Here is a 26,755-nt window from a genome sequence, read left to right as displayed (position 1 = left end):
CCTAATTATAGAGTACTACTTGGTTGACTCCCTTGATTATTAAAAGTTATAAAATGGTCCTTAAACTATAGAGTGTTATTTTATTGAGTCCCTTGACTATTAAAAGTTACAAAATAGTCACTCGACTATTCATTATGTTCCAAACTCATCCATTTTCGCTAAAATATGATGATATTTTGAGCTAAACGTTAAATATTGTGATATGATAAAATTTGATTCTATAATCTCAAACGACTATCATATTCATCATGGTAATGTCCAATTTAGACAACCACAGCTTTTTTAACGAAAAAGGACGAGTGTGGAACATAATGAATAGTCGAGTGACCATTTTGTAACTTTTAATAGTTAAGAGACTTAATAAAGTAATATTCTATAGTTGAAGAATCATTTTGCAACTTGTAATAGTTAAGAGACTTAATAAAACAATATCTATCGTCAAGGGATCATTTGTGTACTTTACCCTTTAATTTAACATAGTATAATTATCTTTTAAAAGTATACAGATTATTTCTTAATTTTTTCACCCATAATGTGATAAAGACTAATATCTAGTAATATAAAAGCGTGAGTGAAATTGGGTAAATTGAGAATTAAGTTGGGGATTCTTCCTTTTCCGTGGGAAAGTAGTGAAGATAAACTCATCAAATTTGTTTCAAACTCAAAGGTACTTCTTTCATATCTACTCACTCTCCCTTTCTGTGATTTTATTTGTTTATCGTTTCTTATTAAATGCCAATCTTTTTTTTCAATACAACATTATGGTTTATATCACATTTCATGAAAGCCCAGAAATTTCAAGTTTAAATTCTTTTTTTTTTCGTTTTAATTTCCATTTAATCACCATTTCTCTTTCCGTAATCTGTTCCAGTTCAATATCAGATCAGTGAGAAAGTAAGGAAAAGAAAAGAGAAAATTTTAGTAAGATTTTTTTTAGTTGTGGGAAAAAGCTTGCCTTTTTTCCAGGAATGGGAAACCTGACAACTATTTCTTGTTTATTTTATTTTTTCTTGAGACTAGGTATTTAGCATAAGTTTTATAAAGCTTGATTAGAAGTGAATCTATGCCCGCTGTTGTCCTCAGCTGTGATTCATTTTTTAAAATTGTCTTTATTGGTTTTGTAGACATGCTGATTGATAAGAACATTTTTTCCATGTAATACTTCTGCATTTAATTGTTATTCTGGAATTGGAACAGTTGGAATAAACATTGCTTAATTTTGATGCATTTCAAGGCTTTGAACATGTCTGTTGATCCTAGTGGGCAAATGAATTATGTTGATGATGATGCTTCCACGGGTTCCGGTGATGATGTTAACATGCTAGAAGGGCACAACAAGCGTCAGTCCGTGACACCGTCGAGTTCTGGCAGGAGAAAGAGAAGTCGTAAAGCTTCTGGAGATGCCATAGTGGATGCCATGCTAGAAATTGCAGCCGCTTCGAAATTGAGGGCATCGGCGATTATGAAGAATGAGGACCGGTTTTCTATAAGCAAATGCATAAAAGTGTTAGATGAGATGCAAGGTGTTGATCAACGGATTTACTTTCTTGCTTTCAATTTGTTTGAGAACCCCAATGCTAGAGAAATATTTATCTCTCTTTAAGGGTGATAAAAGGTTGCCATGGTTGCAGGGCAAGTGTAGTTCTATGTCTAGTTCATAGATGAAATGGTTAATGGCATTATTGCTGTGTGTACCTTTTAGTCTCTTCATTAGGTTTTGGCATGTATGACACCTTGAATTCATGGTTACTTGATTTTGATTAATGATCTTAAATGATTATCAGTGGTTTATTCTGATTCTTTTTGTTTGAAAATCAAAAAATATTGCTTGGTTTTGTTGATTGGATGTGTGATTGGTTTTCTATTACGAGCTATTCACTGTTTGCATTGCATTACACAGTCTTCATTTGATTTTATATCACAGATATGTCGACTGGCATGGATGACCTTGATTTAGAATTGGACGAGATAGAACTAGTTGCTGTAGCTGCGGGTTGCTATTACTATAATAGCATAACCAGGCAAATCCGTTGTGCTTCATTACCTAGTGGAAGTGGTTTTATGAAAGTGCTAGAAGGACCCGATGATCTGTGTCGAGAAATGTTCTGGATGGATAAACATGTTTTTCACAAGCTATGTTACACTGTTCGACGTAGAGGTATGTTACGTGATACAGCTGGTGTTATGATTGAGGAGCAGCTGGCAATTTTCTTAAATATTGTGAGTCATAATGAACGCAACAGAGTAATCCAAGAGCGATTTCAACATTCGGGTGAAACCATAAGTCGTCATTTTAATAATGTTTTGAAGGCAATCAAGTCACTTTCGCGGGAATTCTTACAATCTCCGAATATCAATATTCCTCCAGAAATACATAGTAGTAATCGATTTTTTCCATACTTCAAGGTTAATATCTCTAATCTTGTCTCCTGTTTCATTATATCTCTATCATTGGTGATTCACTTAACTTTAGTTCTCTCAGGATTGTGTTGGTGTCATAGATGGAATGCACATCCCTGCACATGTCCCAGCAAAAGATCAGTCTCGTTTTCGAAATACCAAAGGTTTTTTATTGCAAAATATTTTGGCAGCCTGCACATTCAATCTGCAGTTTATATTTGTTTATCCAGGTTGGGAAGGATCTGCTGCTGATTCACGGGTTTTAAGAGCAGTCCTAGGTGACCCAGATCAGAATTTTCCTCCAATTTCTGAAGGTTTTACTTTTGAACTTCTTTCTCTGGAAACCGATGGGCTTTATTTTTTTTTCTCGTGGAAATATAAGTTGCAAGTTGAAATTTGATGAGATTACGGTTGCCTCATTTCTAATGAATAAATGTTAATATAGTATAAGAATCTACGTTTCTGTTCAACTCCAGGTCCATATTTTGTTACATGATCGCAAGGCCTAATTTATCTCTCTTATCATTTCCTTTTAGCCTTAAGTTTCTATTTATCTTGCTGGTCACTTGATTGGAAGTGAAACTAACTTACCCTGTACTTTTGCTCTTACAGGAAAATATTATCTTGTTGATACTAGTTACTCCAATATGGAAGGATTTCTTGCACCATATCCAGGAATTCGGTTTCACCTGCATGAATATAGAGGTGCCAATCAACTGCCCAGAAATGCATAGGAGCTCTTTAACCATCACCATTCTTGTCTTGGAAATGCCATACAGAGGTCTTTCAATGTGCTGAAAGCTCGATTTCCTATTCTCAAACTTGCCCCGCTATATGCCTTGCATATTCAAAGGGATATAGTTATAGCTGCATGTGTTCTACATAATTTCATCCGTCGTGAGGAAAGACATGATTGGTTGTTTTCTAGCATTGAGGGGGTGAAGGTGGATGAATTACCTGATTTTGATGAACAACCCGTGCTGCAATTTGCTTCCTCAATTCAGGAACAATTGCTTCATCTTACGAGAATCAATAGCAACTGTAATGTGGAATGATTTCTTAAATAAATGGGATCAGCGGTGAACGGTGATAATTTGCCAACAGAATTTAGAAAGATTGTTCAAATATGTGTATACTATGTCCGTTTTCCTATCGCCCTTACTTGTCCATTTCAAAATTCCTTATTACTCGATGATCCGGTACTAGATCTTTCTGAAGTTCACTTGAGCAAGATTTTGATGTAGTGCAGAAATTGGTAGTAACACACTTAAGAAATTAGCTGCAGGGGAACAATCGAGGCGTTAACTGGCTTCCGCCCTCAGGTGTTGGTAAGTTTTTGTGTACAATGCAGATGGCATTTTGTAGTGATGAACTTTGGCATATATAAGTTATCACTTAGTCTCTTCTTCATTCTTCTTTACTGGGGATGGATTTAGTTAAGGACTGCAAAAAAATTGAGAAAATTCTTCCCGAATTCAATTCGAATTAAACCATTATCACCCCAAAATTTAGTAGTGATGAATTATTGCTTAGGATCTTGTCCATCGCACAGCCTAGTAAGATATAGAAAAGTGCTTGGCATTGTGATAAAAATATATTGTTGTGAACATGGATGGTGTATGTATAATTGCATCATTTGGAGTATGCCAAACCTTTTCTAACTTTTATATGAAGTGTGGATATGGATTTGGATGGTGATAGAAAAAATTAATTTGATATGAAGATGACCCCTGCCGGATCATGGTTCTGATTAGATCGGTTCGAAAGCTCGTTTCACATTTTTCAAGACTTGGATATAATATCCAGTTCCAAAGTACTATGACCTTTGTGTCTCCACTGTCGACGCTGACTCAACAGTTTTGATCGGACACAAATGGCTTGGACATAATCTTGGTTGGAGCTGCAACAGCTAATGTCAAATGTCCGCATCGACGTTCTTATCGGCTGAATTACTCGGTATTACAATTGACATTATCCTGAAGGAGTTCTAAAAGAATGATCGTCTCGAAAACTCATCAGTTTAATCAGAAGGCTTGCTGGTCTCCCTTTAGATGTGTGGGTTGTGTCTTTAAATGTATTTTCCGTAAGTTCAGTCCAAAATATCTTCTACTTAACTATGATTCTAGTATACTTCATAGGAATGTTTATCGGAGCGAGTCGATTGTGAGTTAAGTAATACTTGATTCTGCTCGTTAAAAATATTTGTTACTCAACGACTCTCGTTACTTGTTAAGTTCGTTAAATTTTGTTCGACTCGTTGCTTGCTAAGTTTGTTAAAATTTTTCTTGATTTGTGCTCGTTAAAAAAACTTTGCTTAACTCGTTGCTCGTTAAGCTCGTTGTTGGGCTCGTTGCTTATTAAGCTCGCTGCTGGACTCATTATTCGTTTAAACTCACTGAAATTTACTTTGTTTTTATAACTATAGTAAAATCTATTAATACTATATAGATTTCAATATAAACATAAATTAATAAATTTAATTAAAAATATTTTTTTAAAATGTATGAAGTAATTTTAATGTCTAAACTCTAAAGTAACAATCCACAAGTACACCAAATTAACATATTAAAACTATGGTAACAATCCACAATTACATCAAACTAGCATATTAAAAACTTTCTTAAAAAAGAAAACAGAAGTTCAACGATACATATCAGTATTAAAAATATAAAATCAACTCTCTTCAATTCATTCATTGTTGCTTGCAAACACCAAATTACTAAAAAAAATTATTTAAAAAAAATGAGTTGTTTGCAAAATTATCGAGTTGAGTTGAACTTCGAACTTTAACAAAATTTTGACCGAATCAAATTCGAACAACTTATTAGCTACTCAACTCATTAAACATCCCTAACCCTTCCGCAATAATTTACACGATATTGTACTTTTAAGGTTACTACTAAAGTAATCTCGGAGGAAGCGATGAACATCTGTTTGACAAAATAAATTTTATTAATGAGAATTGTTGAAATCCAATGCCATTTTTTATTTAGATGAGAATCATAGTCGTTAATCGGTTTTAAAATGATAGGTTCTATTTTTTTCTGAGGAGAAAAAGAATACAAGTGTTTTTGTTTTTACAATTCATCAAACGAAGAAATAACAATAGAGACACAATTTACAAAAAAAAAAAAGTTTGAAAGAAAAACAATAAAAAAATAAAATAAAATAAAAAAGATAAAAATATAACTATAAACTATAATTGTAGATAACAAATCGACACACATACTGTTGCCCTTAAGATGAGTGCAATAAGGAGAAATAAAACGATAATAAGTACAACACTAGAATCTCAGAAAATAATAAAGTTTCACGTGGATCAATCGTCAATACTGCACCTTAATCTCGTCCCTGAAAATTTAATATAAATCAAAATCAAAATAATATTTGTTATTAATACATCAAAATTCAAAAAAGGAATCCTTTGAAGAGAAGCCACGATAGGTCATCTGTCTTAGTTTGCAAGTACAGTTGAGATTTGGGTGAGTCAGTGGGACTGAGTTATCAAGCGGTCCAAGCATTACCATCAAATTAATATTAGACAGATACCCAACATTAAGCACTATTAGTCTGCCCATTCATCATTATTTGCTTCTTACTTACACGCTTCTAAATATTATCAACATGCCACCTCACATATATGAATTTCTATACTTGTAAGAGTATACCACGTAATACATTCTTCCTACCTATATAATCGTTCGAATTCAAGAATTTTAAAATAATAATGATTTTTTATCATTAAAATCGTTGAATAAATTCAACATAGGATGACATTTTAAACCCCTTAACATTTTTTTATTTCATAGCATATAAAATAACTAATTTTTTTAAATAATCACTTATATTCGATCTATTAACCGACTAAATCAGATTGAATTTTACAGAGACTTAGGGACGACCCTCTCAACCCAATTTGTTCTATATGCAAATATCATTATTCAAGCTTCTACCCTTACTCAAAAAATTTAATGTCTCACCCCACTATATCAACAAGTTAAACGTAGTTTCCCATTCTAAAATATATTTCCAATAAAACAACAATAAGAGTAGCCGCCTTCGGTACCAATGTGGACCACATACCATCCAATCACATTGACATTACTTACCTTCAAATACAACAACACATATACGTTGTCAGTGTCATATCCATGTATTTATTGAATTTCCAGACAATTAGATTCTGAGTTCTTTCTTTTTTGCCAATTGAAGCCTTAAAATTTTGTTTAGTTGAAAAATTATATACTATTAAAATACCTAGGAAAGATTAGACTTTAATTGCATGGGATGGAGTAAGAGAGAGATACGTAGCGATGGGTGCAAGGCATCCATCATACAGACAAGTCCCACCTTCTGTATCTCCACGTTATCTCTTCCTATTAGTTTCCATTCTTCTGGGGGCTTCACATAAAAGGATAAACTACATATTTAGTATCACACTTATTACTTTTATTCCGTTTTGATCACCCAACTATTATTTTTTAAAATTCATAACTAACGTTACGTTTTACTTTCATTTTACTCGACCACTATTAAAAAAATTAACAGAACTACTGACATGATATTTTCTTAAAAAAATTTAATGATGATGTGACATTACCATATGGTTACACATTAACATCGCCGTTAATTTTTTAACGATAGGTGACCAAAATGAAAGCAAAGCGTAAGGATATGTATGATTGTGAAACCAAAAACACTTTGATGACCAAAACGGAACAAGAGTGATAGTTGGAGTACTAAACGTGAGTTTACCCAAGTTTAAATGACATGTTTAGGTCAAATTCTTCTATTGCTCAATGTACTTTTTGAAATTTATGGATTTGGTCTTTCTAGTTTAGTTTGTTTTTTTTGTCTTATTACTCTTCAAAATTTGGAATTTTAAGTTTGATTCAAATGGTAGCCGTGAAATTCTATAAATTGAAAGATTAGTGGGGCAACGCATTGATGCTTCACTTTAAAACAAAATTATGCGCTAATCTCTGTTCAATAATTGATAATTCTTTTGACTTGCTCTTAATTAGGGTATGTTTGGTGAAATAGTTAAAGTTTGAAAGGACCATTAAACCTAGACGTTTTCCCCCATTATTCCTATTACTTTTGCAAAAAGCCAATACCACCAATCACCCAATATTTGTTTTTTTTAAATAAAAAACTTTTCTGGACGTAAATAATTATTATATTTCATGAGAAAGGGCAAATTAAGCAATTTGAGAATCATTAATTGTCGGGGGCAATGGAACTTATGGTAAAGAAGTTGAAGACGGGTGTAATAAGTAGTTGAAGTGGAGCCCCACCATTCAATTACTAAAACCCACAATAAACAATTAAATCTTATATATTTTTACATATTTTTTTAAAAATAGGGTAAACTATGTAGTTAGTTACCCACATATTCTCACGGTTTCGTTTTGGTCACCCAGCTATTTTTTATTTCCAAAATCATACCTAACATTGAGGGATGTGCATGAGTCGAGTCGGGTCGAGTCGTGTTTCTAGCCAACTTGACTCGACCTGATAAAATACATCTCCACCTGAAACTCGACATGATCTAACTTTAGGGTGACTTACCAAATCTGAAACTCGACCCGACGTGCAAGCGCACGCACACACATATATATAAATTTTATTCAATAAAATAGGAATTCAATTAAAAAATAATATAAATAATGGTATTAGTATAATTATCTCTAAATATACAATGTATAATTATATTTTGTGTGCTTTGAGGGGTATTTTCACCCTAAACCTGAATTTGACCCAATTTGAACCTAATTTAAAAAAATGACTCAATAGGGTCGGGCTGAAACTCGTCGGGCTCAACTCCCATTCTCATCCCTACTAACGTTATGTTTTAGTTCCATTTTAGTCACCCGTCGTTAAAAAATAAACAGAACTGGTGTGAGTATTTTTTCCAATTATTCAATGATGTGTGCTTTGAGGGGTATTTTCACCCTAAACCTGAATTTGACCCAATTTGAACCTAATTTAAAAAAATGACTCAATAGGGTCGGGCTGAAACTCGTCGGGCTCAACTCCCATTCTCATCCCTACTAACGTTATGTTTTAGTTCCATTTTAGTCACCCGTCGTTAAAAAATAAACAGAACTGGTGATGTGAGTATTTTTTCCAATTATTCAATGATGATATGACATTATCTTATGATGATACGTTAAAATCACTGTTAAATTTTTTAACGGCATATCAAATGTACATTAGGTATTTGAAAAAAAAATAATTTTGTGACCAAATAGAACTGCATGAATAGATGGATGACAAAAAATATAGTTTACCCACAGCCTAAAAAATATGGTGAGAAATCAAAATAAATAATAATAATAATAATATAATAATAATAATAAAGATTTTTGGGGTATGAAGTAAATAATATAATAATTGAGGGAGCAAGTTTCCCACAGCCTATATTGCCTTGTTTGTTTGGCTTTCAAGGCCTGTGTTCTCTCTTGCCAGTTGCCACACATCATAGGTTCAGTTTTTTGTGGCATTTCTTGTTCTTTTCCTCCGTCGTTTGGTTCATATTATATCAGTTTTCATTGTTTTTGTGGATCAGATTTTGCATGCATGCCCTTGCCGTTTAACACTGAAGGCCTAGGAATGAGAGAGATTATGGCAACTTACCCAGACATCGCTTATCTGCATCAATGTGAGTCTCATTCTTCTTCTTCTTGTTTCTTGCACTAGTAATATTTCAGGATTTGTTTACCTGCAAAACTGCATAATTGATGGGATAAAAAAAAATCAGAAATTATTTTCTCAATTAGAGTGGAATGAATAGGGTAGAGGAAAGACAGCCGGGTCACCTAGGTCGCACTATTAAAGTGACGTTTAGAATATGGGTTTAACTGCAACTGCAAATCCATAGTTTCTGCTGCAACTCTCAGTTTCTGAGGAATTCCAGGCACTTAAAATTACAATCATATTTACCCTTGTGGATATATAAAGTTTACCATCAACTGTAATAATATAATAACAAAAGGATCGTTCTTACTGTCTAGAATTCTGAATCCAATGATTGACCGACCACCATGGGGGCTTCCTTTTAACCAACCACGCATTTACTTTTCATACGATTTAAACAATTTGGTCAAAGGAAAATGATCCCTAACAGGTGTAAACGTCAAAACGATATATTGAATATTTTCATCCTATGATCAATACATATTTTACAAAAAGTATTATAAATGATAGAATTCCAAATCCTAAGATGATGAAATGATACCTCGGTGTATCTAAGTCCTGGTGGAGGTGGCAGACAGTTTATGTTGTGCTATTTCATATGTTGATCGCCTGGTTTTCGTAGATTTAATTGTTTTTTTTTATCAAACACTAGAATGTTTTTAACTTCATTGAAACTCAAATTTAATTAATTAAATTAGGAAAATACCTTTTAAAATTAGTTTTCTTCTTCTTCTTCTGGAGTATGAGTAGAAGTAGAGTCTACGAGTTCCATTAGCTTTTGGCCGACTGCTGTTCCTTTCACGCTACTGTTACATTCATGATACTGGTTTATCATTCTATTTTACGAATCTTTGTTTATATATCTCAAATTGTTCTGTTTAAATTCATTTTTTAATTACTTTTAAATTTAATTATAAAAACATAGGAGTGCTTTTTAATATTTATTATCTTATATCTACTTTTATTTAAAAATTTAATGTCATCAATTTATTAGACATTAATTTAATAAATTTTATTAATTCTTCCACCAAATTTAATTTATTTTAAATTTCTTTATTTCATCAATAATAAATCATTTTAAATTCTAAAAGATAAACTTGCATTATTTCCATAGGTTCATCTGAAAGATCGAAAACAAAACTTCACCTACGGAAGATATCATTCTACCAAATATATTCGATGTGATGTCGCACTTCTTTGATTTATGTTGCTGATTTTCTCCATTACATTACAAAAAAAAATTATTATGCTGAGATCTTATTCTATTTTTAGCCTAAATTTTGTGCACTTCTTTTTTAAATTTAAGAAATATTGTGGGTGAAAAAAATATTGAAAAATAGGAGAGATTGAGAATTATTTTGAGATCTATGCCATTTGTCATAGTATACGTGGCCGTTATTACGAGGAATGATGAGGGCAGTCGCCTCCTTCAAATTTTAAAGTTACTAAATAATTTAGATTTTTTATGTATTTTCTATTTAAAATCTTTTTTGTCTTCTTGAAATTTAAGTTGATTTTAAAAAGTCAAATTCACCTCTTTAACATATACATCCATCCTTGTTCATGATGAGTTCCACCTGCGTTATAAAATTATAAACTTAGGTCTCAAAATAATTATCAAACATATGTATTTTTTTAAATTTTTTCCGCTGCATTATTTAGCTAAAGAAGTGCATTTTCTCTCTATATTCATAAACAATGGAATATTATTCTCAAGTGAAAAAAAAATAACATGTCAACAATGTATTAGTTAAAGGAATATTCTTTATAGAGTGTAATAATATTTTAAAAAGATATTTTTATTGTTTAATATTATAAATATTTTTCTTATGCAAGAATGTTACATTATCAATTAGGTCAATTGTGTGATAAAATTTATAAAAATGTTATTTTCAAGATTTTAACCGGTAATATAAAATTCATGACCATATAAATTATTTTAGTCTTAAATTTATCTATTAATTTATCTTAATTTATTTTTAATTAATATTAAATATTAAATTTTATTTTATATATATATATATATATATATATATATATATGACAATAAATATTCAATAAAATTTATTTTTAAATAATATTAAACCCTACTCATAAAATAATATAATCTTACATCCTATCAAATAAATCAAACAAAATAATATATATTACATTATAATAATTCTATTTCTGAAAATAATTAACACTCTCTACCAGGGACGAGTGTACTTGGTAAATGAGAGGGGCTATAACCAAGGGCGGACCCAGGACAAAAATTCAGAGGTTGCCCGGACTATCCCTGGCTACCCCGGGTCCGCCCCTGGAGACAGAGCCAGGTGCACTCACCATTTCTGATGGTGAGTTTGCAGGAGACGAACCCAAAGTAGAAGGGCTAGGACATACGGCTGGGCCTTTGGATGACGGTTTAACCAACACATCAACTTTCTGGCCGGCTTGACAGTGTCCTGGGACTCCGCAAAGGAAATAAAAATGGCCGGATCTTTTGAGAGTATTTTTATTTCTCACAATTTGAGGGGTTGCCCGGGCAACCCCTGGCTACCCCTGGGTCTGCCCCTGGCTATAACCCCCAACCCCGCAAAAAATTAAATTATATATATAATTTGAATATTTATGAGTTAATTAGAAGTTACCTTTTAGTTTAAAAAAGTTTATAGTTTGTTCCTTTGAAACTTAGATCTTGACTTCAATTTCTGTTATCTGTCCAATAAAAATGAATTAAAACATTTGAGAGAAAAAACACGAATATAATCTTAAATATATAAAGTAGTTGTTCCACGCTGCCTTATGATAACTTGTTTTCTTCCATTAACATTGATTTGCAGTGAGGCCATATATAAAAGAAGAGTAAATAAGAACAAAGTGAAAGATGTTGATGAGAAGCCTTTCCATCTCCCATTAGTCCAAGACCGCTCCTCATGCTGCTGTAAATATCCATTGCTTCTCCTGCTTCTCATTCTTTGTATCATTTTCGTTAAGCTTTTCTACTCTCCATGGCCCAATCAATCCCACCCTTCATCGCCTCGGTATGTCTCTCCTACACATACATACATTAACATACATAACCATAGAAATGATACTCCATGCAGAACGAATTTCGTGAACAGATGGATAGGGGAAAAGCAGATTTTCGATATGTATCGGATGTAGATACCAACTGGGGTGATGTAATCAAAGTTTTTCAGAAAATGGATAAAAAGAAGAATGATTACCAGGGAATTGGGCTTTTGAACTTCAATGATACGGAAATCACTCATTGGAAGCACCTCATATCTGATGCCAACCACATGGTTCTTCGATTGGATCATGCCGACCCAATGTAACATGGGACTCGTTGTATCCCGAATGGATCGACGAGGAGCAAGAAGAAGACGTCCCGGTTTGCCCCGCGCTACCCAAGATCGAAGTCCCTGGGAAACGTCTCGATCTGATTGCTGTTAAGCTTCCTGTAGGAACGAAGGGAATTGGTCAAGGGATGTTGCTCGGTTGCATCTGCAGCTATCCGCAGCTAGTCTGGCAACATCGGCCAAGTAAATGCAGCATCAACATATCGGAATCCATCTCGAGAAGCATATGCGACAATTCTGCATTCAGCTCATGTATATGTATGTGGGGCAATAGCAGCGGCTCAAGTATCCGCATGTCCGGCTCAACTCGAGACCTCGTTGATACTCGTCGACGAGTCGATCAATGTGTTTTACCGGAGTGGACTTGAGGCAGCTGGATGGAAAGTTAGGACAATTCAAAGGATCAGAATCCAAAGCTGAAAAAGATGCCTACAACGATAAACTACAGCAAGTTCCGGTTATGGCAGCTCACCGAATACGATAAGATCATATTCATCGACGCCGATCTGCTAATTCTTCGCAACATCGATTTCTTATTCGGCATGCCGGAAATATCGGCGACGGGGAACAACGCCACACTTTTCACTCCGGTGTGATGGTCATTGAGCCATCAAACTGCACCTTCCATCTTGATGGATCACTAGATGTGTTCGAATCATACAACGGTGGGGATCAAGGATACTTAAACGAGGTCTTCACATGGTGGCATCGGATTCCACGGCACATGAACTTCCTCAAACATTTCTGGAGCGGCGACGAGGAAGACGTGAAGCAAAAGAAAACACGTCTCTTCGGCAGCGATCCGCCTGTCCTTTATGTACTTCATTACTTGGGCATAAAGCCATGGTTGTGCTACAAGGACTATGATTGCAATTGGAATGTGGACATAATGCTAGAGTTTGCTAGCGATGCGGCACATGAAAGATGGTGGAAAGTGCACGACGCGATGCCGGAGAAATTACAGCAGTTTGCTTGTTGAGATCGAAGCAAAAGGCGCAGTTGGAGTTGATAGACGGGAAGCGGAGAAGGCGAACTTCAGCGACGGACATTGGAGGATGAAGGTGAAGGACAGGCGAAGGAAGAAGTGCATTGACAATGTATGTGAATGGGAAAGCATGTTGAAACACTGGGTGAAAATAACTGGACTGATGATGAATTTTATGTTCCAACACCCACCGGCAATCAACACTGCTTCACTCTATGCCTTATGAGTTTGGGTTCTTGAATATGTTCTTTAAGCAAATGACACTGTTTTAAAAGTGGCTTCACACTTTTGATTTTAATTTGGTCAACTACAACATGTCACCTTTATTCGATTATTTTTTCTGATTTTGATCATCAAACTATAATTGTTATGTTTTCTATTCGTTGGATTAAAAATGATTAATTTATAATTTGACCCTTAAGCTTTCTGTGATATCCAACCAAACCCCTAAACACCAAGAATGAAGTGATGAATCCAGATTTCTACAAAGCAATTGAATTGAGTAAGACTGAGCACCACTGACCTCTTATGAGATGGCTTCTTAAGCCTTTTATGCCAGACGAAAAAATGCAAAATTCATCCAACTATCAATTGATTTGATTTAGTTAGATGAGTTAGATCTTTAAACAAGGTTACTGATTTAAATCGTGACATTGTGAATAACAAATTAATTGAAAGGTTTGTCCCATAATAAACATGTATAATGACCTTCAATTAATCAATAAATAAGATATCGTTGATTAAGCAAAATATATATAAAAATCTATAATGATCACTTATGTTATCGGTTACCTATAATTTGATTAATAAATCATTAACCCTTAACTCGGTAATAAAAATAATTAATTTCTGATTTTGTCCATATCGATATGCAGAGTGCTCCAAGGTTGAAACCCATCAGGACCACACTTCCCTCTGATGGCAAAGGCGCCATGAATTCCGTCAAAGGTTCATAGTAGTCCAAAATCGAATGAAGCCCGTGAATTGAACCAGCCAAATTGGCCCAATACAGCAAACTAAAAAAAATAATAAGTCCAATAAGGCATGTAAAGGTTTATTTTGGGATATACAACATTTGTTATAGTGTTCCTAGATCTCATCACGTCAAGTGACGAGTTCCAATGAAAATTTTATTTTATTCAACCGATTCTCTTAGTTTAATAATTAATTATTTTTCTTGGAACTCATCCCATCGAAGTGGCGAGTTCCATTAAAATAATATTTTTGTTTTTGAATTTGAATTTGAAGTTTTTTTAAATATTAAAAAAAATAAATAAAACTTATCATGCTCAGGTGACGAGTTCCAATGGTTATATTGATAGGTTTTATTTAATACAAAGTATTAAATGGTGTGATTGAGTACTGAAATGAAGTGATGTGTCAATGAAAAATTAAAAAGATCATAATAGATTTTGTTTATAAAAACAATGAATCATAAACATTATTAAACACTAAACCATGAAATATTACATTAAAGAGGTAAAAATTTTATAATGATTTTTTTAAATGACCGTTGGAACTCATCACGCCCACATGACGAGTTCCATCAATTCAAAAAAATAATGTAGTTAGCCAACGAATATAAATGACTACTTATTTTAGACCCTATTTTTTTTTTATAAAAACACTCTAAATTAAAAAATAATATTGTTTTAATAAAACTCGTCACCTCGGCATGATGAATTCTACGAAAAATAATTAAATATTAATCATTCGAATAAAATATAATTTTTAGGGAAACTTATCACCTTTACGTGATAAGTTCTTTCAACACTATAACAAATATCATAAATACGAAAACAAACTTCAATATATACTATTGGGCTAATTAATAAAACTATGTTCCCTATTAGACCTAAAAACACATATCCAAAGGTGTAACTTTATGGCCCATTAATTTTAGCAAAATTGTAATTTTATACCAACACCACACTCCATGGATTAACATGGGCAAAATTCTGTTTGAAAATATAAATATATTAAACTTATTTTACTTTATTTAAAAGTATAAAATATTAAAAATTAAATTTTATTTGAATGTTTTTATTTTTTTTATTTTACTATCATTAATAATATATTATGAGGTAAATAAATGCAAGTGTAAGTAATCAACTAAATGGGCTTTTGGTTCAGTGGCTAGGGTGCTGATTATCAGCCAAGAAAACCCAAGTTCATCCTCTCACTTATGCAATTTTTCTGTAGTTTATTTTCTCACTAATCACATGTGACCACACGGTAGGAGAGAAAATTTATTAAATTAATATTAAATTAACATAATATGTAAATATTAAAAATTATATGTATAATTATATCAATTTTATTAAATATCATATTAATACTTTTATATAATATTAATGATAAATGGCTTAATTAATACTATTTAAATAAGTGTTAGTTTATTAATACTTTTATAGTGGGTTTCTATTCAAGGTAGGATGCAATTCATCACGCACACTCACGTATTGCCCTTATCCACTGTATACTATATTAAAGGGTACTATAATAATCGGTTTTGATTATTAGAATTTTAAAAGTAATAAAAATAATTATTAAATATTATATTGTATTATTATTTTTTTAGTTATTGACAATACACCTTATAGATACAACTGTTCGAATTTAGAATTTTACGATGTTAGGTATGACTCATAAATATACCGGTAAAGAGGAAATGGGATGGAGTGAGCGAAGCGAACATCAATTGTCCTTACAAAGAAAGTCTCGTAGAGGGGGTTACGATTATGTAGGTTGGGGGTGCGGGGGCGCAGCCCCGTGATACGGTACAGGGTTAATTTTGTAATTATGTACCAGGTTTTTTATTATAAATAAAGGTGTAACCTAAACCTATGAGATATTGAATAAAACTTCTAGCGCCGTCTAGGCACCAAGGACGTAAGCACATTGCCGAACCTCATTAAAATTCTTATGTTCTTTTGTTTTCTTTACCCGATTCTTCAACAATTGGTATCAGATGTCAGAAGCAAAATTCGAAGTTGCGAAATTCGATGGTCAGGGTAACTTCGGATTATGGCAAACGAGGGTAAAGGATCTGTTGGCGCAGCAAGGGATCCTGAAGGCTTTGCGACCTACAAAGCCGGCATCGATGGAGGAGAAAGATTGGGAAGAATTGCAACAGCGAGCGGCAGGAACCATACGATTATGCTAGGCGGACGAGGTCATGTATCACGTCATGCATCTGTCGTCTCCAGACGAAATTTGGAGGAAGTTGAAAAGTCAGTTTATGTCCAAATCCTTAACGATAAAACTGTATCTAAAGCAGCGGCTGTATGGGCTGAAGATACAGGACGATCATGATTTGACGCAATATTTGAGTGTCTTCAATCAAATCGTTTCTGATTTGGCTCGGCTTGATATGAAAATTGAGGATGAAGACAGAGCGATGATTCTGTTGTGTTTGTTGCCTCCCTCTTACAAACACATGGTGACTACTCTTACATATGAGAAAGAGAGTATCAACGTTGAGGAGATTACTGTAGCCTTGTTGGCTCACAACCAGTGGAAGCATAATGCAGAGGAAAGCTCTCAAGCCAATAGCTTATATGTCAAAGGTAATCGAGACCGTGAACTGAAGCCAGAGAAGGCAGGGTCTGGCAAGCGGAATCCCAGATCCAAATCTAGGGATAAGAAGACAATTTACTGTTACAAGTACAAGGAGGCGGGACATATAAAGCAAGACTGTCCGAAGTTGAAAAAGCAGACTGATGAAAAGCGTGATTATTCATCCAAGTCTGTGAATGTGGTCGAAGATGACAATTCTGATTGCAGTGAGGGTGATATGCTCTCTATTTTAATGACTCAATTGACGGATGTTTGGATTCTTGATTCTAGATGTTCTTATCACATCACGCCAAATAGGGAATGGTTTTCGACATACAGGTCAGTTAATTCCGGTTCTGTTTATTTGGGTGATAGTCGATGTTGCAATATTGTTGGTATTGGTGATGTCAGAATTAAGATGTATGATGGCTCTATTCGGACGTTGAGTGGTGTTAGGCATATCCCAGATTTGAAGAAGAATTTGATTTCTTTGGGCACTTTGCACAAGAATGGTTTTATCCCTAAGGCTGATGAAGATAGGGAAACCATTCGGATTGTTAAAGGAGATTTGACTGTGATGAAAGGAAAGATGACTGCAGGGAATATTTATAAATTGTTAGGGAGTATCGTTGTAGGTGGAGTTCATTTTGTTGAGTCCTGTGATGATACTACAAAACTGTGACATATGCGTCTTGCTCATCTTAGTAAATGTGGTATGGCAGAATTATACAAAAGAAATTTGTTGCATGGTGTCAAAAGCTGTAAGCTCGATTTTTGCAAGTATTGTGTTCTTGGTAAACAGACTAAAGTCCGTTTCAAGACTGCGAAGCACACAACTCAAGGGATTCTTGATTATGTGCATTCTGATGTATGGGGGCCTTCCACGATATCGTATTTGGGTGGATTTAGGTATTATGTTACTTTTATTGACAATTTTTCACGAAAAGTTTGGGTGTACTTTTTGAAACAGAAGTCTGACATTTTTGAGAAGTTCAAGCTGTGGAAAACTGAGGTAGAAAACCAAACAGGACGAAAAATCAAGTGTTTGCGGTCTGACAATGGTACAAAGTACACATATTCATAGTTTATACACTTCTGTAAGGAGCATTGAATTAAGAGACATTTTACAGTGCGCAAGACACCACAACAAAATGGTGTTGCGGAACGGATGAACATGTCGTTGAATGAATTAACCAGATGTTTGTGGTTAAATGTAGGGCTTCTCAAACACTTATGGGTTGAGGCTGTTAACATGGCGTGTTATCTTATCAATAGATCGCCAAGGGCATCATTGGCTGGAAAATTTGCAGAAGAGGTATGGTCTGGTCATGATGTTAGTTTTGATCATTTATGGATTTTTGGTTGTCCTGCTTATGTGCATGTACATGCTGATGAGAGATCCAAACTTGATGCAAAATCAAAGGAGTGCATTTTTCTGGGTTACAAGAAAGGTGTCAAAGGATTCAAGTTCTGAGATCCAGTTGCGAAGAAAATTGTGATCAGTAGAGATGTTGTTTTTTATGAACATTCCATGTTGCAGCAGAAGAAAGACACGACAGTGGTGGATTTCGAGCAGTTTTCAGTTGAGAAACCAGAAACTTCTCAACCGACTTCTGGTGGTTCCGCTACGGATGATTTGCAGGATTATAGTCTTGCCAGAGACAGGGTGAGACGGACAAATATAAAGCCTCCGAACAGATTGGATTTTAAAGACTTGGTATCTTTTGCACTTACTGTTAGCAGTGATGATCTAGTTACTTTTCATGATGTCGTCACTAGTCAGGAAAACGACAAGTGAATGGCTGTCATGTTTGAGGAGATGGAGTCTTTGAATCACAATCGTACACGGGAGTTGGTTCACCTTCCTGAGGGTAAGAAGCCGATTGCTTGCAAATGGGTGTATAAGAAGAAACCAGCAGTAACAGAAAAAGAGGGGGAGAAGTTCAAGGCTTGTTTGGTAGCAAAGGGTTTTTCATAGCAGAAAGGAGTTGATTATGATGAAATTTTTTTCTCATGTAGTCAGGCACACTTCAATCTGAGCAGTACTTGTATTGGTGGCTAGTTAGGATTTGCATTTAGAGCAGATGGATGTTAAAACTGCTTTTTTGCATGATGATTTAGAGGAGTAGATCTACATGCGACAGCCTGAAGGTTTCACTCAACCTGGAAACGAGCATTTAGTTTGCAGATTGAAGAAATCTTTGTACGGGTTGAAACAGTCTCTAAGACAGTGGTATAAACCGTTTGACTCCTATATGATAAAGATTGGCTACAACCGATGTGAGTATGATTGTTGTGTCTATGTTAAGAGCCTTGATGATGGTTCTTTTATTTTTCTATTACTGTATGTTGATGATATGTTAATTGCTGCGAAGAACATGGATGATGTTATCGGTTTGAAAACTTTATTGAGTCATGAATTTGATATGAAAGATTTATGTGCTGCAAAGAAAATTCTTGGAATGGAAATTTACAGGGACAGAGACTCAAGGAAACTATGGCTATCTCAACAGGTTTATACTGAGAAAATGCTAGAAAGGTTTGCGATGAGCAGTGCAAAACCAATGAGCACTCCATTGGTGAATCACTTTAAACTCTCATTAGAACAGTGCCCTAAGACAGATAAGGAAGCTGAAGATATGGCAAAGGTTCCGTATTCTATTGTTGTTGGCTGCTTGATATATGAGATGGTATGTACTCGTCCTGATTTAGCTCTTGTTGTTAGTCAAGTTTGTAAGTACATGTCTAAACCTGGTAAGCAACATTGGGAAGCAGTCAAGTGGATCTTTCGGTACTTAAAGGGTATTGTGGGATATGGAATTGTTTTTGGTAGTCAGCGGGATAATCCTTTGGTTGTAGGATATGTGGATTCAGACTATGCAGGTGACTTGGATAATAGAATATCTACGACATGGTATGTGTTTACTCTTGGTGGAGGGCCTATTTGTTGGAAGTCTATTGTTCAATCTGTTGTGGTACTATCTACAACTGAAGCTGAAGCTGCAAAAGAAACTTTATGGCTTATTGGTTTAGTGAAGGAGTTGGGTGTTCAGTAAGGTGGAGTTCAGTTGCTTTGTGACAATTAAAGTGCTATTCACTTGGGTAAGAATCAGGTGTATCGTGCTAGAACTAAACATATTGATGTAAGGTTCCACAAGATCAGAGAGTTGGTTGCATCTGGAGAGGTTTTGTTTCAGAAGGCACATACTGATTAGAATGCCGCTGATATGTTCACCAAGTCAGTTACAACAGACAAGTTCAAGCATTGCTTGGACTTATTGAATGTTTCGAGTTGTTAAAGAAGTAAGGTAACCCAACCCACATTGAAGTTTCCAAGGGGCAGGATATTCACCAAGGTGGAGATTTGTTAGGTATGACTCATAAATATACCGGTAAAGAGGACATGGGATGGAGCGGAGTGAGTGAACATCAATTGACCTTACAAAGAAAGTCTCGTAAAGGGGGTTATGATTATGTGGGTTGGGTACGGGGGTGTAGCCCCCGCGGTACGATACATGGTTAATTTTTTAATTATGTACTAGGTTTTTTATTATAAATAGAGATGTAACCTAAACCTATGAGATATTGAATAAAACTTCTAGCGTCGTCTAGGCACCGAGGACGTAAGCACATTGTCGAACCTCATTAAAATTCTTGTGTTTTTTCGTTTTCTTTACCCGATTCTTCAACATACGAGAGAACAATACTTTTTTCAACTACAAAGGTGACTCAATGAGTTTAAATCCTTATAACTTAAATTTGTTAATGTAAATAGTGAAGACCATCATATAGCGATAAACAAGAAGGAAGAGAGTGTTGTTTAATGGGCATTGCTTGAAGAACCACAAACACAAGACGATTAGTGGAGTTGAAAGCATAAAAAACACGACTTTTATGGAAATGGAATGCCCAATTTCACAAGCTTAATTTCATGTGGTGGAGTGGAGTGCGCAATGGAATCATAGGCACTGAGGTCTCCCATGTCTTATCCGGAACCAGGGTATGGTATTCTCAAACACCAATTCCACTAAACAGAAGCAATTACTTTCTCTCTCATACAATATTATTTCATGATTCATTCCTCTAACCATGTAGAATAGATAGCTGACTCTATGAAATAACCGGTGAAGGCGTCCAATGACTGATGGTCAATCAGTTATGTACACAAGATTTTGTGTTATAAATTTTTTTTGAATGGGTGAATTTATAAAATTTTAAGAAACGAAGATAGATTTTTAATAAAAATATAAAAATATATAAAAATTTATTTTTTTTAAAGAAAATGACTACCTCCATTCTCCCCTTTGGTTCATACATGTGGGCAACCAACCTTAGCTAACACAATGATGCAACTTGGTTTGATTTAGGACTCTTCATCCCATAACAACTTTGTGAATTAAGTCAAGAAAAGCAGTTGCCCACTCTCAAAATCCTCTCCATTATTACCATTGTCATACATCATAGGGTCCCTATCTCCATCAATGCATATGGTTTTCCCCACTCCAAGTTGTTCAACCAAGTGACCTTCCTGGTAAGTTGCTTGTCTATGCCTAATTCATAGGTTTTATAAATCTATGTGGCTTCACAGATTTCACATATCTAACTCACCAGCTTGTGAAACTTCCATCTGACAGCTGAATACCTTTGTTGTAACTTGATTTCATCAAGTTTGCATTCTTACTGAATTTTTCCTCTAAAGTGATCAGTTCAGAATTCACGTTTCCTTGATATGATCTATGCTTTCAGTTAGACAATATTAAGAAATTCTTTTTTTAATTAAGTGGAGAGGTATTACATTTTCAAAGTACATGTCGAAATTTAAATCCATACAATGAGATAATTTGAACACGTTTAATCACTTCACCGATTAATGTAAATTCTTTAATATATATATTATTTTAGATTATTATGTATCGAAGCCTATATGGCTTCCTACAAGTTTTTAGGTATCAAGGTTACATATTTTTCCAAATTGAAAATAAAAATCTTTTTCAATTGATATTTGAAATAAAGAAAATTACATCCAAAAGAAAGGCTTTAGAATTGATATTAAGAGGAAGAAAGCAACCAAAACAAAAGAAAATGTAAGGGAGAGTCTTGTTATTGGACACTTTTTGTCGGGAATATGTAAATGAAAATAAAATAAAATTATGTAATGAAGAATAAAAATTAGTGTAGGAAATAAAAATGTAATAATTCATTATAAATATAAAAACTAAAAAACACAAATATACATAATTGAATTGTATTTCAAATTATGATATATATCTAAATTTTGGTGTATCTAAATATGATATATATATAAAAAAATTTGGGTTGATCAGTATCGTTCATTCGATCTCGATTCGACCAAAAAATATATATATCTTTCGACTGATTCAAATTTCTATCGTATAAATCTAAATTGACTCGTATAAATAAAAATTTCATTAAAAAATCATTTTTTAAAAATTACAGTATTATCCATGGATCAAGTCAGATCGGAGTTTTTTCACCCTCCACCCTAACCTTACCCCTTAAAAAATTCAACCCATCATGAACCTGAATTTTATTTTAAAAAATATGACACTATAAAATTAGATCGGGTCAATTTCGGGTTAAATTACCATCTAAGCTCAACACATTCTTTCAACGTGTTACAAGACTTGTCTCTACAATATAAACCCTGAAAATTAAAATAATTGTGAAAAAATTTATCTCTTCAAAATAATTATATCTCATTATTCTAAAAGATAAAAATATTTATAGAATAAACAAACTTAATCACCAATGTACATAATTTTTTCATTTAAATAAATTTAATCATCAAATAATCTCAACTACTAAAATTATAATAAAATTCAATTTAATTATCAATTAGAATTATAATAAATATATAACCCTTTTACAATTAATATATTTATTTGCAGGGTGGAAGAGAGGCCAAATGGAAAAAGGGTAATGCAAAATCTATCCTTCGTCTGATACATGGTATAAAACTGCAATATCATGAGACTAAAAGACTGCTACTTTTCCTATAAATATTTTGTAGCATATAAATATGACGATTTTACAACATTAAAGTTCTTATTACTTTGACATAACAATCAAGAAGATTCTTGGTAATGTTAATGGGGAAAAAGAGATCAAGATGATGTTGGGATCCACAGATCTCCTTGAATGAAATTCTCGACAGAGTAAGTGTATACATGCTGTGCTGAAACTTGTGTACTCCATGGGACTCTTGCAGACACATTCGAACCAGGTCCGGAATTCTGAAATTCTCCATAGAAAAGTGTTTTCAATGCAAAGTCACCACTCCATGGCATCCATCCATCCGGGGAAATAAGAGGTCCCATTACACAGTTTACGTAGACTGTCCTCGAATACTCCTTCCATGGCCTTCCCAAATAGTTCTTGTGCACCTTAGGGTTGCTAAGGTAGTATTTCATGTATTTATCAGTGCCGTTGAGCACACAGTTCTGGAAAATGAGACCAGTTGATTGAGCTGGATCTGTTCTTCCATGAGCTGTGATGGCATTGGTTTCTCCTTTTCCGGGATTTAGCTGCCGGGGGACAACCAAAATGTCGCATTCTTGGAATACTGCAGCAGAGTTTCCGAAGATGAAGTCGACATTCCCCTGAATCCGGCACTTCTTGTAGAATTGGCGGAGCGAGTGAGCGTAGAGTGTATCTTGATTTCCTAGGAACTCGCAGTTCTCGATTACGGAAAGATCACTATCGGATCGGAAGGCTACTGCTTGGTGCGCATCAGGGCCTGCGTGTTAGCGAATGTAAGGCCGCTGGCCATAAATCCATCCCCAAGAACTCCTGCAACAGGGCAATGGAACATGTTAGGAGTAGGACTATGATAAACTGATAACAATCGGATAAAACTGTACAAATTCTTCAGTTTACAGATCGTCATCGTTCAATATGCATTTCTTCTGCCTAAACAAAAAAGGGTACCTTTTCTTTCTTAGATGGCGATCAATACTTTAAGTCAAGATTGAAATCAGCAAATTTTACTGAAATGTATATACCAGTTACTTGCATATTATTTGTCTGCCACCTCTTTAACAACTTTGAGGTCGGTTCTGAATTATGAACCACAAGATGCATGAATTCAGCTGATCTCGCCTTGTTAGTTTATAAGGCAAGAATCTATTCAAACAACAAAAACCTAACAACGTCAATAAAAGGGACGTAAGGTCAAGGTGAAAGCAATTATGATCACCCTCCATCCCAAACGAAATCAACTAAAGCTACCTGCTCCTAATCTTTTGAAAAGTAACATCAGTTTGCAGATGAACTAACACATCAACCAAACCTAATGGAAGAAAATCATGCACAACTGCTTGTGTTTTCTCCCTTTCTTGGAAGGATGCATGTGTATACTTTTTATTTTAAATCATTTGTAATTAAGTTTTGACTCCTAGAACAACTTCAATGATACTCTTTAGAAATTTCAATTCTGACCAATTATATTACCAGAATGCGTATACATTTAACTAAAAAATTCTCTCTCTATATATTATTTTCTAATCAATTTATATTATTAAAAAAAGTTGACTTGTATAATGGTAGAGAACTTTTCACGTACAAGTGATGTGTTCAGACTGTTTTTCCGCTGTCAAAGCCACGGATTTCGACAATTTTGACCGCTATTTCGCAACATCTTTCAATGTCTACGTTGAATTTTATGCATTAATTTAAGACTTTCCCAAGTAAAACGAGAATAGTATGCCACTGACAAAGGGTAAAACACACAAACAACTACATAATATTATTTTATTGAGTATCTCAATTATTAAAAATTATAAAATAATTTTTAAATATAAAATATTGTTTTATTGAATTATTTATTATTAAAAGTTACAAAATGATCACTTAATTATTTATATATTTTAAATTCGTCATTTTCTATTAAAATATTAATAAAAGTATGAGTTAGAGGTAAACGACTATTATATCTTAGTCAACATGTTGACCAAAAAAGAAGAGTTTGAAATATATATAAATAGTAAATATATCATTTATAACTTTTAATAATTAGAGGACTTAAAATACTAATGCACTCTAACTAAAGAATTATTTTATAATTTTTAATAATCGATAGACTACTTAATTTATAGTAGAGAGTCATTTCGTACTTTACCCAAAAATTAAATATTAATTAATTACAGTCCAAGTGTTTAGCATTGGACTCGACTCAAAGTTAAGATTACGAGGAAACTCACCGACTGTGGCAGAGTTGTAGGTGGTCATTCCGGGCTGACCCACATTGAGAGAACCTGTAATAACGGTTTTACCCATCCCATCCCCCAAAAACACCACGTTTCTCTTCGACAACGGAACCCTCACCGTCTCCTCGTACACCCCCTCCTTTATCAGTATCACGAACCGCCGAGTCGGCTCTACATTATCTGGCGCCGCGTTCACAGCCTCCTGCACCGTCTTGTAACATCCCCCGCTACCGTCCTTACACACCGTCACGTCCGGCTTCAACCCCACCCGGCACTCCCCCGCTTGAAACCAGCGCCGTCCCTCCCGACCCTTTCTCGTAGAACCCGTCACGTTCCGTTTTGGGTGGGGTCCACGACTCCATGTCGTCCCCGTAATTATCATAAGCGGCCATCATGCTCAACGCGTTGCTGGTGTGATGCGTTAAAGAGTCCAGAAACGCCATCGTTTCGTTCACCAACTGGGTGTCGTTGGCGTACTTGAGCCCGCTCCAGCAATCGTACTGGTAGGAAAGCGCCGCGCTCATCCATACACGTGCGTCCTTGATCTTGCCCTGAGTCAAACCGTCGACGGTGGAATTGATGCGGTGATCCGAGTTGGAAAGGGTCTCGAGGCAGCTTATGGCGGCGTTGGTACGGTTGATGTTTCCCTTAGAGGATTCGAGGATTGATTTAACCATCGATTGTCCGGTTTTAAGGTTCTGGGAAGATACAGAAATGGCGGATTGGATGATTTTGAAGTGAAGTCGGGTTGGGAGGGAGAGAGGAGGACTGCGTTAGAGCTGTTTCACATAGTTGCGGAAAGCGAGTGGATTGACACGCAAGGTGAATTTGGGAGGCGTTTTGCGGCGGGTTTTGCTGGAGGTGGTGACGATGGGAGGAAGAAAGGTTGAAGAAAAGGGCTAAAGTGAGAAGAGAAAGGAGAAAAAACGCAGACATTGAGATCAATAGGATGCGAAAAATGGGTTTTTGAAGGTTTACTATTGTTTATCCGATATTGTTTTGTAGATGAAGACATGGTTCATGTGGTTGATATTTATAATAATTCACGAGAAGATTGGTAGTCACGGCGTATGTTTGGTTTTGGAATTTTCCCGGAAAATAACATGGAAATGGAAAGTTTGTCCATTTCAATTACTGTAGAGTCTTTGGTCGGAGTACGTTTTGGGGGAAAGGAAATTAACATTGGCTAAGATTTGTAATTTTGTATATTTACTTATTTTGGAGAGTAGTTTAGCCGTTACAAATCACTACTGTATTAAACCTCAGATTTGTTTCCTAATACATTCAAAACAATTATGTTTAACAACACCATTCTTTATTAAATGTTATACATTATTAATATTTAGAATAATTTAATCTAAATTTTATAAAATATATAAAATATTTAATTGTTTTATTAAATAAAATAAATTTTAGTAATTTAATTTAATAATTATATAAGTAAGTATTACTTTTAGTACAATAAAAATAGATTCACGCTATAGATGAGTGACTAAGCTTTCGGTCTTTAATTTAAAGTGTCTCATATTTGAATCTTATAATTA

At 34.5% G+C, this 26,755-nt stretch overlaps 1 protein-coding gene, 1 long non-coding RNA gene and 2 pseudogenes across 2 annotated transcripts; 3 read left to right on the top strand and 1 right to left on the bottom strand.

The window, feature by feature from the left end:
• The first annotated feature begins 548 nt into the window (after positions 1–548).
• Positions 549–3,404, top strand: LOC120212563. The gene is made up of 5 exons (XM_039210833.1): positions 549–667; positions 1,235–1,523; positions 1,925–2,406; positions 2,483–2,714; positions 3,013–3,404. The coding sequence occupies exons 2-5, from the start codon at positions 1,244–1,246 to the stop codon at positions 3,132–3,134; spliced, it is 1,116 nt and encodes a 371-aa protein (XP_039066764.1). The 5' UTR covers positions 549–667; positions 1,235–1,243; the 3' UTR covers positions 3,135–3,404.
• A 5,365-nt stretch (positions 3,405–8,769) lies between these two features.
• Positions 8,770–12,023, top strand: LOC120212562. The gene is made up of 3 exons (XR_005524711.1): positions 8,770–8,887; positions 8,972–9,064; positions 11,922–12,023. It is a non-coding gene; the product is annotated as an uncharacterized LOC120212562 (long non-coding RNA).
• A 12-nt stretch (positions 12,024–12,035) lies between these two features.
• On the top strand, positions 12,036–13,735 carry LOC120212561 (annotated as a pseudogene).
• A 9,243-nt stretch (positions 13,736–22,978) lies between these two features.
• LOC120212560 lies at positions 22,979–26,206 on the bottom strand (annotated as a pseudogene).
• Positions 26,207–26,755: the final 549 nt, after the last annotated feature.

Source organism: Hibiscus syriacus, unplaced genomic scaffold (genome assembly GCF_006381635.1).
Source record: "Hibiscus syriacus cultivar Baekdansim isolate YM2019G1 unplaced genomic scaffold, ASM638163v2 tig00110013_pilon, whole genome shotgun sequence".
In the NCBI taxonomy this organism is placed as follows: Eukaryota; Viridiplantae; Streptophyta; class Magnoliopsida; order Malvales; family Malvaceae; genus Hibiscus; species Hibiscus syriacus.
This window is presented reverse-complemented; position numbering and strand designations above follow the sequence as displayed.

Excerpts from the sequence above, each read along its gene's own strand:
- LOC120212563 (XM_039210833.1), top strand. The coding sequence starts at position 1,244 with ATGTCTGTTGATCCTAGTGGGCAAATGAATTATGTTGATGATGATGCT. Across the intron at positions 1,524-1,924 it reads AGTGTTAGATGAGATGCAAG|ATATGTCGACTGGCATGGAT; the intron begins GTGTTGATCAAC and ends TTTATATCACAG. Across the intron at positions 2,407-2,482 it reads GATTTTTTCCATACTTCAAG|GATTGTGTTGGTGTCATAGA; the intron begins GTTAATATCTCT and ends TAGTTCTCTCAG.